Below are 19204 nucleotides of genomic sequence, written 5' to 3' on the forward strand. Positions count from 1 at the left end.
CCCCCTCACCCTCCAACACCCCCTCACCCTCCAACACCCCCTCACCCTCCAACACCCCCTCACCCTCCAACACCCCCTCACCCTCACACACCCCCTCACCCTTACGCCCCCTCACCCTTACGCCCCCTCACCCTTACGCCCCCTCACCCTTACGCCCCCTCACCCTCACACCCCCCTCACCCTCACACCCCTTCACCCTCACACCCCTTCACCCTCACACCCCCCTCACCCTCACACCCCCTCACCCCCTCACACCCCCTCACCCTCACACCCCCTCACCCTCACACCCCCCTCACCCTCACACCCCCCTCACCCTCACACCCCCCTCACCCTCCAACACCCCCTCACCCTCCAACACCCCCTCACCCTCCAACACCCCCTCACCCTCACACACCCCCTCACCCTTACGCCCCCTCACCCTTACGCCCCTCACCCTCACACCCCCCTCACCCTCACACCCCTTCACCCTCACACCCCTTCACCCTCACACCCCCCTCACCCTCACACCCCCTCACCCCCTCACACCCCCTCACCCTCACACCCCCTCACCCTCACACCCCCTCACCCTCACAACCCCTCACCCTCACACCCCCCTCACCCTCACACCCCCTCACCCTCACACCCCCTCACCCTCACACCCCCTCACCCTCACAACCCCTCACCCTCACACCCCCCTCACCCTCACCCCCCCTCACCCTCACCCCCCCTCACCCTCACCCCCCCTCACCCTCACCCCCCCTCACCCTCACACCCCCTCACCCTCACACACCCCTCACCCTCACACACCACCTCACCCCCCCTCACCCCCCCTCACCTTCACACCCCCCCTCACCCTCACACACCCCCTCACACACCCCCTCACCCCCTCACACCCCCTCACCCTCACGCCCTCTCACCCTCACACGCCCTCTCACCCTCACACGCCCTCTCACCCTCACATGCCCTCTCACCCTCACACGCCCTCACCCTCACACGCCCTCACCCTCACACCCCCCCTCACCCTCACACCCCCCCTCACCCTCACACCCCCCCTCACCCTCACCCCCCCTCACCCTCAAACCCCCCTCACCCTCACACCCCCCCTCACCCTCACCCCCCTCACCCTCACCCCCCCTCACCCTCACCCCCCCTCACCCTCAAACCCCCCTCACCCTCACACCCCCTCACCCTCACCCCCCTCACCCCCCCTCACCCTCACACCCCCCTCACCCTCACACACCCCCTCACCCCCTCACCCCCTCACCCCCACACACCCCCTCACCCCCTCACACCCCCTCACCCTCACACCCCCTCACCCTCACACCCCCTCACCCTCACACCCCCTCACCCTCCCACCCCCTCGCCCTCACACCCTCACACCCTCTCGCCCTCGCACCCTCACCCGCCCTCGCACCCCTCACCCACCCCCCACTCCCCCTCACCCTAACACCCCCTCACAGCCCCTCACCTCATACCAAATCACAGCCCCTCACACCCTCACCCTCTCACGCCCTCACCCTCTCACGCCCTCACCCTCTCACGCCCTCACCCTCTCACGCCCTCACCCTCTCACGCCCTCTCACCCTCTCACGCCCTCTCGCCCTCTCTCACGCCCTCTCGCCCTCTCTCACCCTCTCACGCCCTCTCACCCTCTCACGCCCTGTCACCCTCTCACGCCCTCTCACCCTCTCACGCCCTCTCACCCTCTCACGCACCCTCACACACCCCCTCACCCTCACACACCCCCTCACCCTCACACACCCCCTCACCCTCACACGCCCCCTCACCCTCACGCCCCCTCACCCTTACGCCCCCTCACCCTTACGCCCCCTCACCCTTACGCCCCCTCACCCTTACCCCCCCTCACCCTTACACCCCCCTCACCCTTACACCCCCCTCACCCTTACACCCCCCTCACCCTTACACCCCCCTCACCCTCACACACCCTCACCCTCACCCTCACACACCCCCTCACCCTCACACACCCCCTCACCCCCTCACACACCCCCTCACACCCCCTCACCCTCACACCCCCTCACCCTCACCCCCCCTCACCCCCTCACCCTCACACCCCCCTCACCCCCCTCACCCTCACACCCCCCTACCCTCACACCCCCCTCACCCTCACACCCCCCTACCCTCACACCCCCCTACCCTCACACCCCCCTCACCCTCACACCCCCCTCACCCTCACACCCCCTCACCCCCTCACACCCCCTCACCCCCACACCCCCTCACCCTCACACACCCTCACCCTCACACACCCTCACCCTCACACACCCTCACCCTCACACACCCTCACCCTCACACACCCTCGCCCTCACACCCTCTCGCCCTCACACCCTCACCCGCCCTCGCACCCCTCACCCACCCCCCACTCACCCTAACACCCCCTCACAGCCCCTCACCTCATACCAAATCACAGCCCCTCACGCCCTCACCCTCTCACGCCCTCACCCTCTCACGCCCTCACCCTCTCACGCCCTCACCCTCTCACGCCCTCACCCTCTCACGCCCTCACCCTCTCACGCCCTCACCCTCTCACGCCCTCTCACCCTCTCACGCCCTCTCACCCTCTCACGCCCTCTCACGCCCTCTCACCCCCTCTCACCCTCTCACCCCCTCTCACCCTCACACGCCCTCTCACCCTCACACGCCCTCTCACCCTCACACGCCCTCTCACCCTCACATGCCCTCTCACCCTCACACGCCCTCTCACCCTCACACGCCCTCTCACCCTCACACGCCCTCTCACCCTCACACGCCCTCTCACCCTCACACGCCCTCTCACCCTCACACGCCCTCTCACCCTCACACGCCCTCTCACCCTCACACGCCCTCTCACCCTCACACGCCCTCTCACCCTCACACGCCCTCTCACCCTCACACGCCCTCTCACCCTCTTACGCCTTCTCACCCTCTCATGCCCTCTCACCCTCACACCCTCACACCCTCACACACCCTCACCCCTGTCATCCGCACCCTCACACCTCCCCTCACACCCCCACAACCCCACACTCTCCCCCTCACACCCTCACAATCCCACACCCCTCACACTCCCACAGCCCTCACCCTCACACCCCTCACACCCTTCACCCTCACAGCCCCTCACACCCTCACACCCCCTCACAGCCCCTCACCCTCACACCCCTCACCCCCCTCACCCTCACACCCCTCACCCCCCTCACCCTCACACCCCTCACCCCCCTCACCCTCACACCCCTCACACCCCTCACCCTCACACCCCTCACCCTCACACCCCCCTACCCTCACACCCCCCTCACCCTCACACCCCCCTACCCTCACACACCCCCTCACCCTCACACCCCCCTCACCCTCACACCCCCCTCACCCTCACACCCCCCTCACCCTCACACCCCCCTCACCCTCACACCCCCCTCACCCTCACACCCCCCTCACCCTCACACCCCCTCACCCCCTCACACCCCCTCACCCCCTCACACCCCCTCACACCCCCTCACCCCCTCACACCCCCTCACCCTCACACCCCCTCACCCTCACACACCCTCACACACCCTCACCCTCACACACCCTCACCCTCACACACCCTCGCCCGCCCTCGCACCCCTCCCCCACTCACCCTAACACCCCCTCACAGCCCCTCACCTCATACCAAATCACAGCCCCTCACACCCTCACCCTCTCATGCCCTCACCCTCTCACGCCCTCACCCTCTCACGCCCTCACCCTCTCACGCCCTCACCCTCTCACGCCCTCACCCTCTCACGCCCTCACCCTCTCACGCCCTCTCACCCTCTCACGCCCTCTCACCCCCTCTCACCCTCTCACGCCCTCTCACCCTCACACGCCCTCTCACCCTCACACGCCCTCTCACCCTCACACGCCCTCTCACCCTCACACGCCCTCTCACCCTCACACGCCCTCTCACCCTCACACGCCCTCTCACCCTCACACGCCCTCTCACCCTCACACGCCCTCTCACCCTCACACGCCCTCTCACCCTCACACGCCCTCTCACCCTCACACGCCCTCTCACCCTCACACGCCCTCTCACCCTCACACGCCCTCTCACCCTCACACGCCCTCTCACCCTCACACGCCCTCTCACCCTCACACGCCCTCTCACCCTCACACGCCCTCTCACCCTCACACGCCCTCTCACCCTCACACGCCCTCTCACCCTCACACGCCCTCTCACCCTCACACGCCCTCTCACCCTCACACGCCCTCTCACCCTCACACGCCCTCTCACCCTCACACGCCCTCTCACCCTCACACGCCCTCTCACCCTCACACGCCCTCTCACCCTCACACGCCCTCTCACCCTCACACGCCCTCTCACCCTCACACGCCCTCTCACCCTCTTACGCCCTCTCACCCTCTCATGCCCTCTCACCCTCACACACCCTCACCCCTGTCATCCGCACCCTCACACCTCCCCTCACACCCTCACAATCCCACACCCCTCACACTCCCACAGCCCTCACCCTCACACCCCTCACACCCTTCACCCTCACAGCCCCTCACACCCTCACACCCCCTCACAGCCCCTCACCCCCCCTCACCCTCACACCCCTCACACCCCTCACCCCCTCACCCTCACCCCCCTCACACCCCTCACCCCCCTCACACCCCTCACCCTCACACCCCTCACCCCCTCACACCCCCTCACACCCTCACCCTCACACCCCTCACCCTCACCCTCACCCCCCACCCTCACACCCTCACCCTCATCACACCCCCTCACCCTCCCTCATCAGCATAGCATATCAAAACAAAGCATAGGATAGCAAAACAAAGCATAGGATAGCAAAACCAAGCATAGGATAGCAAAACCAAGCATAGGATAGCAAAACCAAGCATAGGATAGCAAAACCAAGCATAGGATAGCAAAACCAAGCATAAGATAGCAAAACATAGCATAGCATAGCATAACAAAACATAGCATAACAAAACAAAGCATAGCATAGCAAAACACAACAAAACATAGCAGAACAAAGCATAGCATAACATAACACAAAGCATAGCATAACAAAACATAGCATAACACAACATAGCAAAACACAACATAGCAAAACACAACATAGCAAAACACAACACAACATAGCATAACGCAACATAGCATAACGCAACATAGCATAACGCAACATAGCATAACGCAACATAGCATAACGCAACATAGCATAACGCAACATAGCATAACGCAACATAGCATAACGCAACATAGCATAACGCAACATAGCATAACGCAACATAGCATAACGCAACATAGCATAACGCAACATAGCATAACGCAACATAGCATAACGCAACATAGCATAACGCAACATAGCATAACGCAACATAGCATAACACAACATAGCATAACACAACATAGCATAACACAACATAGCATAACACAACATAGCATAACACAACATAGCATAACACAACATAGCATAACACAACATAGCATAACAAAACATAGCGCAACATAGCATAACGCAACATAGCATAACGCAACATAGCATAACGCAACATAGCATAACGCAACATAGCATAACGCAACATAGCATAACGCAACATAGCATAACGCAACATAGCATAACGCAACATAGCATAACACAACATAGCATAACACAACATAGCATAACACAACATAGCATAACACAACATAGCATAACACAACATAGCATAACACAACATAGCATAACACAACATAGCATAACAAAACATAGCATAGCAAAACAAAGCATAGCAAAACAAAGCATAGCATAACAAAACAAAGCATAGCATAACAAAACATAGCATAGCAAAACAAAGCATAGCAAAACACAACAAAACATAGCATAGCATAACAAAACACAACAAAACATAGCATAGCATAACAAAACACAACAAAACATAGCATAGCATAACAAAACACAACAAAACATAGCATAGCAAAACAAAGCATAGCATAATAAAACAAAACAAAACATAGCATAACAAAGCATAGCAAAACACAACAAAACATAGCATAGCATAACAAAACACAACAAAACATAGCATAGCATAACAAAACACAACAAAACATAGCATAGCATAACAAAACACAACAAAACATAGCATAGCATAACAAAACACAACAAAACATAGCATAGCAAAATAAAACAAAGCATAGGATAGCAAAACCAAGCATAAGATAGCAAAACAAAACATAACAAAACATAGCATAGTATAACAAAACATAGCATAACAAAACAAAGCTTAGGACAGCAAAACAAAGCATAGGATAGCAAAACAAAGCATAGGATAGCAAAACAAAGCATAGGATAACAAAACAAAACCTAGCATAACAAAACAAAGCATAGCATAACATAACCAGCTCACCTCAGCTACTTTTAATTCCTTTCCTCCACTTTCGGAAGATCTTTTTCTGTCCCTTCTCCCTAAAATTAAGTCCGGTTCCCCATCTGATATATGCCCGGCTCATATTCTACGGCAGATTTACACTGTCTGCTCATCGCCCCCTCTGGGCTTCCTTAACGACTCACTAGCCCGAGGGGTTGTTACCCCATCGCTAAAAGCCGCTTCCATCGTTCCCATTTTGAAGAAGCCGGGAGCCGACCCTTCTGTGATGGCTAACTATCGCCCCATCTCCCTTCTCCCTTTTTTGGCGAAGGTGCTGGAGCGGCATGTGACATCTGCACTCAGCGCCTTCGCCGAGAAGAACGGGAGGTTGGCCCCTTGTCAGGCGGGATTTCGGCCAAGGCACTCAACTGAGTCAGTGGTGGTGTCAGTATCAGACACCCTCAGAGAGGGCATGGATGCCGGTAGATCTCAGGCGCTGGTCCTTCTCGATTTGTCCGCCGCCTTTGACACGGTGGATCATTCCATCTTGCTTTCCCGTGTCAAGGCGGCGGGCATAGGAGGATCAGCCCTCATCTGGCTCTCGTCCTTTCTGAGGGACCGGACCCAGGCGGTTCATCTTGGGGAGTTTTCAGCTACCCCCTGCCAGGTCCAGTGCGGTGTTCCTCAGGGTTCTTCTCTCTCTCCTTTACTCTTTAATCTTTACATCGCTCCGCTCATCTTTTCTCTACAGCACCTGGAGGCCTCGGTATTTAATTATGCCGATGACCTCCAGCTCATCTTTAATCTTTCTTCCACTCCTGACTCTATCTCTAATTTCCAATCTACTTTATCTTTCATCAGGGACTGGATGAACCTCAACCACCTGAAACTCAATCCCGATAAAACGGAACTTGTGGTGACGGGTGGTTGTTCCAGTCCCTGGAATTCTCTTTTCTGGCCCCCCTCTTTTGGTTCTCCTCCTACTCCGGTCTCCTCTGTTAAGACTCTTGGTATTAAGCTCAACAATCAACTCACTATGCACTCCCAGATTGGTTCTGTGGTTTCTTCTTGCTTTCTTACTCTCCGCACTATTCGCTCTATTTCCCGTTTCTTTTCCTTCCCTGCACTCAAGCTAATTATGTCCGCACTGGTCCTGTCCCGCCTGGACTACGGGAACATTCTGTATAATGGCATCCCTCAGTACAGCCTCCGTAAATTGCAATTAGTGCAAAACCAGGCTGCTCGTCTTGCCTTTGGTCTCCCTAAATTCCACCACTCTTCCCCCCCTCCTGAAAACTCTTCACTGGCTCCCGGTGCGGGAGCGTGCCCTATTTAAACTAGGCTGCATGGTGTTCCAGGCCAGGACTGGTCTGGCCCCCCTATTTATATCATCGGCCATCAAGGCTTATGTCCCTGGCAGAGACCTTCGTTCCTCGGCCCAACTTCTCCTAGATGTGCCCCGTTACCGGAAAAATAAACAGGGTGGCTCAAAATTTTCCATTCTTGCCCCCATGTTTTGGAATTCTCTCCCTTTTTATCTTAGGTCTCTCACTGATTACTCCGCTTTCCGTAAAGCTTTGAAGACCTTTTTATTCCCTCAGGCTCTTCCCTAGTCCATCGTTTATTCTCCAGCCCTGTCTCAGTGACTGTCCCCGCTCAGTGGGCTGTCTTCTACTTTAGCGCCAAGAAACCGTTCAGGTGTATGCTGCGCTCAATAAATACTTTAAACTTAAACTTAAACTTAAACCAAGCATAGCAAAACAAAACAGCATTGCATAACAAAGCATAGCATAACAAAGCATAGGGTAGCAAAGCATAGCATAGCAAAACATAGCATAACATAACAAAACATAACATAACAAAACACAACAACACATAGCAAAACACAACAAAACATAGCATAGCATAACAAAGCAAAACATAGCATCGCATAACAAAACATAGCATAACAAAACATAGCATAGCATAACAAAACACAGCATAGCATAACAAGTCAAAGCATAGGATAGCAAAACATAGCATAACAAAACATAGCATAGCATACAGCATCACTCCGCACCACCACAGCATCACTCAGGGGCACCACAACATCACTATGCGCTACCACAGCATCACTGAACGCCACAGCATCACTCCTTCGCCATCACTACATCACCTAGCGCCATCACAGCATCAATCTGTGCAACCATTCACCAACACCTGGTTCAAATATGTTCTCTCAATGTTTCAAGCTTTATTACAAATGTAACAAAAAGATGTTAATATTTCACTTCTGTTCTTGAATTTTCGTCACAATAAAATACACTGAACATAATCTTCACAAGTTATTTACAAAACTTTAAGCTATTGACATTATAAATTACAATAACTTTTATTTAAGTATTCATTATTGAAAAAAAATGAAATGCCATTGTTATTTGTAATATCAATACATGTAAGTCACGTAAATACAACACATATTGCATTACAAATGCTATAGGTTTCACATTTGCGAAAGTTATAACTATTGGCATTGTAAATGACAAGGCTATTAATTTAGCTATTTTCAAAAACAAAACATAAATACAAAATGTGTCATTTGCAATACCAATAGCTCAAACTTTCCTAATGCGAGACCTATTGCATTGCAAATGCTTGTTCTAAAAGGGAGATGTGGTCTAACTGCGAGAGCTGCCTACTTCAATTGGTTCTGTCGGGTAGAAAACCATTTCTTTGTAGTTCTTGTATTTAGAAAGGTGATTGAAATACAGATACAAATGACAAATTAACACACACAAAGAAAGATGAGAGTGAATATTATTCTCAAAATAAGCAACATTTTTACTAAATATTTTTCAATTAGTCATACAAATGGTCAGAAATTACCACTACGAAACTGAATGAACAAGGGGCTGTCCGGTAATTCAATAGATAAAAACAGCGCATGTGAGCGTGATTATAGTGACAAAGTGAGTGTAGTGACAAAGTGATTTGTGTATTTAAACACAAAGGTGAAGGGTACTATACATATATTTACAATGAAGGCATAGCTAAAAAGATCAAATTACAAATTCAAATACAGTCACCTGTAGGTTAATAATTAAATTGTATTGTTTTTTTGCTAGAAGGGCATCTTAAGACATGGATGGACAGAAAAACCGTCAATGTTTCGACTCTGACAAACTGCATAAGTTGAAGTCAGAAACGGGTCTTCATCAGGACAGAATGGTGTATTGGACAGCCAAATCTTCGATATTTGAAGGACTCCAATAGGCAAGCCGTAGGAGCCTAGAGGTGAGAGGCACCAGAAGGAGCATCCATCTGGACGTACAGATTGGAATAAATTCAGTATCTGAATGTTGAGAAGCTGAATGAACAAATTGACAGTCAGTGCAGTGATGAAGCATCCAACTGGTGGTCTGTATGAGTCTGGGAAAATCACATCAATATGTGGCAATGAATGTCACATGCAGCGTGCTTGTAAAGGTTTCAAGGCATCATTTTGTCTCTGAAGACATTGTGCCGACGACAAAATGATGCCTTGAAACCTTTATAAACACCCTGCTTGTGACATTCATTGCCACGTATTGATGTGGTTTTCCCAGACTAATACGGACCACCCCAAGGAAGTGGAACCCATTGTTCTCAACCTGTACCAACCTGAAGCCCCCCAAAATGTTGTATTTAGGGGTGACTCCGAACCATGCCTCCTCAGACAAGCAAGAAGAAGGACCGAAGAGCCGTGCTGAAGGAAGAAGAGGAGGACACCAACTGCCTTGGCCCCAGCCCTCTGTCCGAACCTGACCTTGACCTGCACTAGCGGGATCCCGGAGCATCCAACATCCCCCCCCAGAACCTGGAGGACCTGCCATGGCTTCCCTTCAAAGTCTGTCTCCCATGAGCACCGGTCTTGCTCAAGGACCAGACTCTGGCTCTGGCCAAATCCGCGAGTCTGCACCACTCTGCACCTGACGCACACAGCCTGAAGTCGAGTGGCCCAACACCACAAGAAGGTCCCCCCAGCGAACCTGACCTGGTGATCCCTGACCCACAAGGTGGGTGCACCTTGTGTGCTAACTCTGATTTCCACCTTTGCCCTGAGCTTAATCCTGGGAGCTTTGCTCCCTCAACCCAGTGGCTTGTTGAGACCAGCCACCAACCGACAGCCCCACAGGCTAACATTGGGCCTTAGCACTCTGCACCCGGCCGCTCTAGTGCCGCTGAGGGTGCTCTTTGAGTGCATACTTGACCTTCTGGGAACCCTTGTTCTAACCCCAGAAATTCAACTCTCAAAACAGATTGCTTACCTGCAAACTGATAACCACATTTTCTTCCATAGGATTGCATTGACTATTTTTCCTCTGAAAAAGTTCTAAGTTTTGAGTTGTGTTGGTATGGAAACCCAAGCAACTGTGTTTTAATGTCATAGTGCTCACTTACCGTATTTTCCGTCGTAGAAGATGACTGGGCGTATAAGACGACCCCCCTACTTTTCTTGTTAAAATATAGGGTTTGGGCTATACTCGCCGTATAAGACTACCCCTCTTCCAACGCACACCAAATAAAAATTAAAAAACATCAGATTTGATTTTAATATGGTAATTTTAATTCAAATGCTTATGACATGCAGGTACTTAGTAGGAAAACTGTCACTTATAAACATAAGGCTGTTTGTCATCAAACATGTAAACATAAAACGGTGCTAGTGGATTAAACTTTTCCTAATTCACTCTAAAGCTGAAAGGAAGAATAAGACAATAAACCCAATGGGAGCTGCCATGCTGTTTGTTTTCTAAGCTGTCTACCAAACTGGAACTGATGATGATAGGAGGAAGATAAACAATAGAGAGAGAGCAAGTGCCGGGCAAGTCCCTGGCGAGTCAGCAACGCCCATCATAACTCCAAGCTATTTTTACAGGATTTGCTGGTGTGACAGTTTCCCTTTAAAAGCCTTCAAAATCCTCCTGTTCGTCATCTGATATCATAAGTAAATCAATGAGATCTTGTGATACATTTTGTAAAGCAGTCATCATATGGATTAAATTCCATATCAGATGGTGTGGTCTCGGCTTCGGCTTACTCTTCATCTTGCTACAAGTAGTCGTCCTCCATACCATCTAATGAATTTGATATGCCACTCTTCTTGAAAGACTTCATTACCGTTTCTGCATCAATATCATTCCAGGCTTTTATGACAAACTTGCACAAAACATCCAACTGTGGAGCACGCATGTTTCCTCATTTTGAGAATGACTTTTTCGCCGCTAACCACCCACTCATTCCACTGTTCTCGAATGCAATCTTTAAATGGCTTGTTTAGGCACACATCCAGTGGCTGTACCAACGATGTCAATCCTGCAGTAATAACTGCTGCATCTGTTTTTATTCTTGCCAGCCTTTGCTTGGTGCTGGGAGTTAAATGAGTCCTGAACATATCCCACACCAGTAGACTACGTTTTTAAATAAGTCCACCTGGTCGCCTACGCCATACATTATCAAGTCATAGCTTTACCCCTTCTTCATCCATCCAGCCTTTTTCATTCACCTGTATAAAACAACCAACAGGAAACTTGAGTTTCGGCATTTTAGAAATAATCATTGGTCTCAGTTTGGCGCCATCAGCTGTGCATGCTAGTACCACTGTAAAACTGGACCTCTCATGTCCTGTTGTTTTTATTAAAATTGTTTTTCCCCTTTTGGATGGACAGTTTTATTTGCAACCATATCAAAATTCATTGGAGTTTCATCCATCTTTCCGATACTACTTAACGCATACGCATGTTTATTGCGCTGTTGTATTACATAGCGATGGAAACTATCTACTTTGGCATCAAGATCTGCAGGTAATTTTTGTGCAATTTTCGTCTTTTGCCTCCGTACCAGATTATGCCTTCCCAAAAATCTAGTACACCAGGATACAGTGGCCTTAAATCTGTTGCTGTGATCTGGGTTAGATTTGGCCCACTGAAGTGCAAACAAACGTATTTTATTTCGTGTCACTACATAACAGCTTTGGCGATGCTCATTCACCATGTCTGCTACATGTTTTTCTAGTTCTGGCCAATGTGGGGTGCCTCTTTTCAATGCACACTTACCCCTTGGCATACTCCCTAATGCTTTTTAATTTGCTTTCCAGTCCCAAACCTTCTTTTCTGTTACTCCATATTGTCTTGCAGCAGCAAAGTTATTATGTTCCATGGCGAAGTTTACAACTGGCTTCATATTTCTTTCTTCTTGCTGCTGGAGCCATGATGGGTTCTTGACTGTTAGCTATTTGTATACTGTACTGTATGTACTAGTGCTGTATTGTGTGAACCGGTACAGATACTGGTGCTGTGCTGTACTGTATTCACCACCACATGTATCTGCTCACCAGATTGACTGCCTTCCCTATTTACAACAACCAGCCAATCACGGCAAGCGATGTACCGGTACTGGTACCGGTATTTCCTGTGCACACTGCATACAAACTCTGCTTGGATTTGGAGGTTTGTAGGATGCTTCAGAAACTGTAGATGAGACATTTGGCTTTTGATAATTGTCCAAAGGGTGTGTTATTTTTCTGATTGCTTAGATTTTGCTTTGTATTTGGTCAGTGTAGTTATTGAAGTGTGCATACATATAGGGCTCTGTTATTGGAAAGACATGCCAGTGTATTTTTTGTTATGTGAGTGATTTGATCTTTTACTTGGCACCCTACCTTCTCCCTCTTTTTTTCCCCGCAGTCTGTGGAGCCTACTGACCGCCTAAGAGATTTACGGTGTAGCGACATACATATTCGCTAGCACCGGGTATTCAGTGGTTACTACGTTAGTATTATTATTTTTATATATGTTTTTATTCTCAATACGATAGCGGGTAGTATTATATAAATTTGGGTATATTAGGCTTCTCCCCCTCTTTCAGATACTGCGCGAAGACAGTGGCCCTCAAGTCAGGTATGGCGTATGCTTTAGATCTACAGTCCCCTTTCTATGGCTATTAACTGAAGCAATCGCGTACTAACGCCCCTCTCCTTCCGATGAACGCAAGATTTATGGCCACATCGGATACGGAGAGAGAGACGCCAGATTAGCAGACTGTGCACGCTGTGTGGATTGATTCCCGGGTAAGTTCCCCTTCGGGACATGGAGTGGGCAGACTTAGTCGATTAGCATGTTGTTGTCTTAAATCTAAGTCCTGTTGCAGCCGTTGAAGCACTGGTTCCGCAGGCTCTGAACTATGTGTATGTTTGCTGAGGGTGAATGATTTCAGCTCCAATGTCAAAGTGTTTGATGCAGGCATTTTCAGTGCCCAGGGTTTTGGGCCCGAAGCTGGAATTTTCGGCACTGAGGTGGAGCGTTGTTTCCACTCCAAAAGATTTGGCTCCGAAGGACCGTCATTTGTATTCCCAGGCGCTCCAATTTTATTCCCAGGCGCCCTTGAGGCAGTGTTGTGACGGGTGACTCCCGGTGTATAAGACGACCCCCTACTTTCAAGAAGATTTTAAAAGGTTAACAAGTCCTCTTATACGCCGGAAAATACAGTACCTTTGACTGGGAAATGTCCAAGTGTGATATCTAGGCATACCACACGGAGTAGAAAAAGTAATCTCAAGAGGAATATAAAAAGCTATCACAAAGTAATTACAAATATCAACTGTCTTTAAATGTTTTACAAACCTGCAACAAAGTCAATTTTATCCAGCTTGCATATACTTATCAACCTGTTTTGAAAAGTGCAAATTAACTTACTGTCTTCAGGTCCTACGTTGTTAAATAAAATACAACTGAAGACATTTTTTATACAAACAATTTGTGTGAGTTCAGTCTTTGAGTGTGTGACCTAATTTCTTGCCTGAGTGTATACAATAAAGGCTGAACGCTACCCTCTGATAAAGCCTTACTGCACTGCACGCCCACACTACCACAAATAGAGAGTAAGGTGTTATCTACTTTTACTTCTGTAAGCCTGTGGTGATCCACTGGACTCTGTGCACACGATACCTTACTTTGGTATAGTATATACAGAGCCAGCTTCCTACAGTGACACACTTGCTGATATGCTGCGCTGTATACAGGTATGACAACTGCTTCAGTACTGCACCCTGTGTTGTGTGCACCTGGGGACGTCTGCTTCTACATTTCACTGTATATGCTGGCACGTCATTCTGTGGCTCATTTTGCAGTCCTTATTCAGTCGAGTAACTGGATTTTATTTCATTGCAAATTGCCACTGTGATGAGCTTTTATATGGTGTTGTTACTAGAAATGCTACTGCTGAAGTCACTGGACAGTCTAGAGTATCTATCTCCATACCAACTGCATGATGTTTGTGACTCACTGTGCTACCAAGCACTATTGGCTGACCAATAACTCAGACCACTTTTAAGTAATGAACATTTAGCTAAACATAGTTATTTTCAAGTTGGTTTTCATTCCCCATGTTCCGCAATTGGATTATAAATTCTAATCTATAATTGATGGGCTAGTTGATGCACTGGAAGGCTGTGATTTATGGTCTGCCACATTGATGACATATTGACACAACATAATAGGGACATGCTGGCAGCACTTTTCCCAGTGATACTTGTACTTTGAGAGTACTCTAGAGTTTGAGTACAATCTAAAATTCAAAAGAACTTTAAGTACCACTATGTCTATGGACTCCACATCTGTTCTCAACTGAAATTGCCAATCTCCTTAATATTAGTTTTTGTCATAGCCCTTTATTCTTATAGTGTTGGTTTCATTTGAGTTTTCTTGAGGAAATTGATAAGTGGCATGCTTGAAGTATAACTCTATGTGGAGTAAGTTACTAGTTTTGAATAGAAGTGGTAAACAGTCCATGTTTTCTAAAAGCTTATTGGTCGATTGTTGGCAGAGACTCTGAAGAAGGGAGTTTGCTATTTTGGGAGTACAGCAGGTCGCCTCTCCAATGACCTATGTAATTCTAAGTAAGCTACACCATGAATATTGAAGATAAGTGAAACTGTGGTGCGGGTGAGGGAGGTGGAGGCTGACAAAACAAGGAGCGAATTAAGATGAATGCAGGTCCCATAGCTTGGACTGTGCTCAGTGAAATTTACATTGCCTCCCTTTCCACAGGTGGCTGTTGACATGGAGTTTGCCAAGAACATGTATGAGCTGCATCGAAAGGTTACATCCAATGAACAAATTGTTGGATGGTAAGTAAATTATTGAAGCTCTGTCTAATTGTTGTACTGCTATCTACCTATTCTCTTGTACCCACCTGAAAACAGGAAGGGGGGCTGTGACAAGCTGGTTTCAGGAGACATAAGTTGGCTGGCTTGAGGCAGTTAAAGGGGGGTTTCGTTTGATAGAAGGTTGCATGTAGATTCAGAACCACAGTAGTTCTTGTTTTATCAAGATGCTTTGCAAAAATAAATTTCCCTGCAGCATATTCCAGATGGTAGGGTTTACTGCAAGTTTGACCAAACCTTTACAGATTGAATCATATTCCACCTTATAATGACTTTACGCCACAGTTGGGGTTCCCTTTGTATTTTTTCTGTGTTCCTTTTTTTTATTCAACATCAACGTTTAAATACACTTTACCCTCCCTCTTGCTGAAATCGCATGTAAAACTGCAGAATGCTATGACTATATCTGTATTGTATTGTGACATTTATATAGCACTTACTACCCCATGTGAGGCACCCAAGCTCTTGCTTACACGGGTAGCATGCTACACCGTGTAGGGTTTGTAATTAGAAGGATGTTGTCTTTGTTTTGTTGTGGGAAGTGTTTCCATGTGGTGCGTGATGACCACTGAGGTGCGGTTATTCTGAAATGGAACTCACACTTAGCAGTGTGATGAATGAAGAAGTATGAGAAGTAAGAGCACAGTTTATGGTTTTCGGTATGCTGGAAGCTTAGAGCAGCTTTGCAAGTCCCTTTATGGTATTAGTTATGTTCATGTTTCCCTTTTACTATCAAATGCGTCATCTTGAACATGGCGTTTGTTAAAAAATAGAAGTGCCAGCAGAAACATTGTAGGGGGAGCAAGAAACAACGTGGTTACGTTCCGTCAAAAGAATGTATTCGAAAAAACAAACATGCAGATATATTCTTTGATGTTCATTGCACCCATGATCACGTCTTTGCTGGCACTGCTAAATTGATGATAAGCAAATTGTGTGCGTCTTTCTGCATCGCTCTGACCGGTCATCCAACACCCCCCCCCTCACCCGTCCCTTCCTGATCGCTACTTGTTAACTCCTTGTAGTGATGAGGTAAAATGCACGGGGCAAGTTTTAACAAACACATTTGACCGTTCAACTGCCGCTGAATCGGGAGAGCCCCAAAAGTGAGGAGAACATGAAAAGAACTCACCACAAGTAGTGCAAAGCGCAAAAAAGGTTCCATACATCCACTGCTACCGCAATCATCGCAACTCGCAAAGTGTGTGGAGCGGGAGTGGAAACACCATTAAGTAAAGAATGGCATAAAAGCAGCAAACAGAAACCACTACGCGCCCCATACACAGATAAAAAAACATTTTTCAGGTTGAAACTACAAAGAATATTCCTTGCGCTAACTGGAAAACACAATACCATATGCTGAGCAGTGAAGGATTCAAACTGATCCACCCTGAAACCTAATCCGAGCGTCATCAGACGAAACATGTGTATAAACCGCTTAGAAAACCACTGTGTTGTGTTGATAGGATTGTATTGCCAAAATCTACGATGATTTTTTTCAAAACCAATTTTATTGCGAGTTCAAGCAAATTTCAGTACAGCCCTCCACAGTCAGGAGGAGACTGTCAGCAACAGATAGAGGGAGACACAGCATTAATACAGCATTGAGCCCAGCATTATAGATCGAAAAATATCAAACTACCCCACCCACCCAACCCCTAGAACGCCAACCAACCCCACCCGCAGCTACCCACCCCTTATCCCACCCTAACCCAGTGCACTTGATCGCAGGCCAGCAACAGGAGAAAACCTACAAGGGTGGAGCCGGCCAGCAGCCTAGAGCGCGGGATCCACATCTAGCTGTAATGCATCATCAATGTCTACGGGGGGGTCAAGGAGCAGGCCCCGGTAATCCGCCCACCGTTTCCAGATTTTGTAATGTTTGCGGGGACATCCCCGGGCTTCAAAAACAGGTCGCTCCAGTCCCATAAGGAAGTCCAGGCCCGCCTTCCAAGCCCCAAGTGGGGGGGCGCGCTAGCTCTTCCAGGCCTGCGCCAAGTCTCTCTTCGCTACCACTAGCCCCAGCAATAGCAAATGGCGTTTGTAAACCTTGCCCCCAACGCTTTCCAGAACATGAAGAAGGCCCAGCCTAGGGGTACGGGGCAGGTCCCATCCCAACACCTCGGACAGGCAGTCCCAAACCCCGGCCCAGAATCGAGTCAGTCTCTCACAGGACCATACCGTATGAAAAAGGGTGCCCTCTTCAGAACCACACCTCAGGCATTCCGGAGTCGCGATAAGGCCCGCCCGCCATAGACGGTGTCTAGTATAGTAAGCCCGGTGGAGGTATTTGAATTGGATGAAGCGGAGGCGGATAGCTATAGCTGCACCACGGGGAGATTCAAGGGCCTCGCGCCAATCGTCGTCATCCAAGGGACCAACATCGCCCTCCCAAGAGGCCTTCAGCGCCGAGAGCGACGGGGAACAGTGAGTGACCAGAGATCGGTAGATCTGTGAGACCTTCTTGTCACCCAGGTCTCCCATAAAAAGTTTTGCCTCGATGGGGCTAAAGTCTGGAAGCTGTTCTAGGCCCACCAGGCTAGGAGTAAGAGCGTGGCGAAGTTGAAGGTAGCGGAAGAACTGGATCTTGGGCATGCTAAATTCAGAACTGAGGTCCTGAAAGGACTTTAGGGTAGTACCAGAGAGGACATGGCCGAGGGACGAGATCCCGATCGCATCCCAGCCGTCAAATCCGGACAGAGACGCCAACGCTGGTAACAGGCCATTACGCCACAACGGGGTTTCAGCCGTGAGCCGCCCCCACCAGCCCACCCGGTGCAGAGCCCGCCGCCAGACCGCGAAAACCACCTGGGTGACCTGTGGAAGCAGTCGCCTCCGCCTGGCCGAGTACAGCAGGGTGTGAAGGATCACTACGGTCTCCATACCACCACTCGTTAAGCACAAGGAGATGGGAGGCCTGATAGTAAGATAGAATATCCGCAGCCGCCAGACCGCCGCAGTAGGTAGAGAGGAAGCATGTGCGCAGCGCCACCCTGGTGGCACCCCCTGCCCACAGAAACCGGCCCAGCACAGAGTTAACAGTACGGAACCACTGCGGGTCAATCTGGAAGGGATGATTCTGTAGCTGGTAAAGGAGACTGGGCAAAGCTACCATCTTGAAGATGGCCGACCGGCCGTAGATATTAAGAGGCATGCGCGTCCACGTCTTGACGTCCAGTTGGACCCGATCCTACACTGGCAAGACGTTCCGGTCCCACGCCACTGTGGGCGAAGCAGAGAGGAAGACACCCAGGTACTTCACACCCTCCACAGCCATCTGAAGGGATGCAGCCCAAGGGCACGCGCCCGCGGCATCCCCCAGCACCCACAAGGTCGACTTGCGCGGGTTAAGGTAGAGCCCCGACGCCCGACCAAAGTCCTGCATCAATTCTAAGACACGAGGACCCGTGCGCTGCAGGTCTGTCATGAAAAATAGCACATCATCCGCATATAAAGCTATACGGTCCGAATGATCCGCACCCCAGACGAAGCCACGGTAGAGCTCATCGCGGCGCACCCTGGCAGCCAGCGGCTCCATGTCCAGCGCGAAAAGGTAAGGGGAGAGCGGACACCCTTGGCGCGTGCCCCTGGAAACCGGAAAACGAGCGGACGCCGTCCCCGAGATACGCACTGAGGCTGTGATCTCGGTGTAAAGCAGCCTGACATAGGAGAGGAAGGTCGGGCCTAGGTTCAGCAGCGGCAATAGGGCAAAAAGAAACGTCCAGCTGACCGAATCGAAAGCACTATCGA

The 19204-nt window shown here is 49.9% G+C and overlaps 1 protein-coding gene across 1 annotated transcript in view; it reads left to right on the forward strand.

The window, feature by feature from the left end:
- The window catches only part of EIF3F (eukaryotic translation initiation factor 3 subunit F), a 144407-nt gene that overhangs the window by 44195 nt on the left and 81008 nt on the right, over positions 1-19204 (forward strand). The window contains exon 3 of the mRNA XM_086945046.1: positions 15339-15418. Coding sequence (XP_086801172.1) covers positions 15339-15418 — 80 coding nt within the window. The remainder of the gene's footprint in view (positions 1-15338; positions 15419-19204) is intronic.

The sequence above is a fragment of the Lissotriton vulgaris genome, chromosome 12, assembly GCF_964263255.1.
Source record: "Lissotriton vulgaris chromosome 12, aLisVul1.2, whole genome shotgun sequence".
Taxonomy (NCBI): Eukaryota; Metazoa; Chordata; class Amphibia; order Caudata; family Salamandridae; genus Lissotriton; species Lissotriton vulgaris.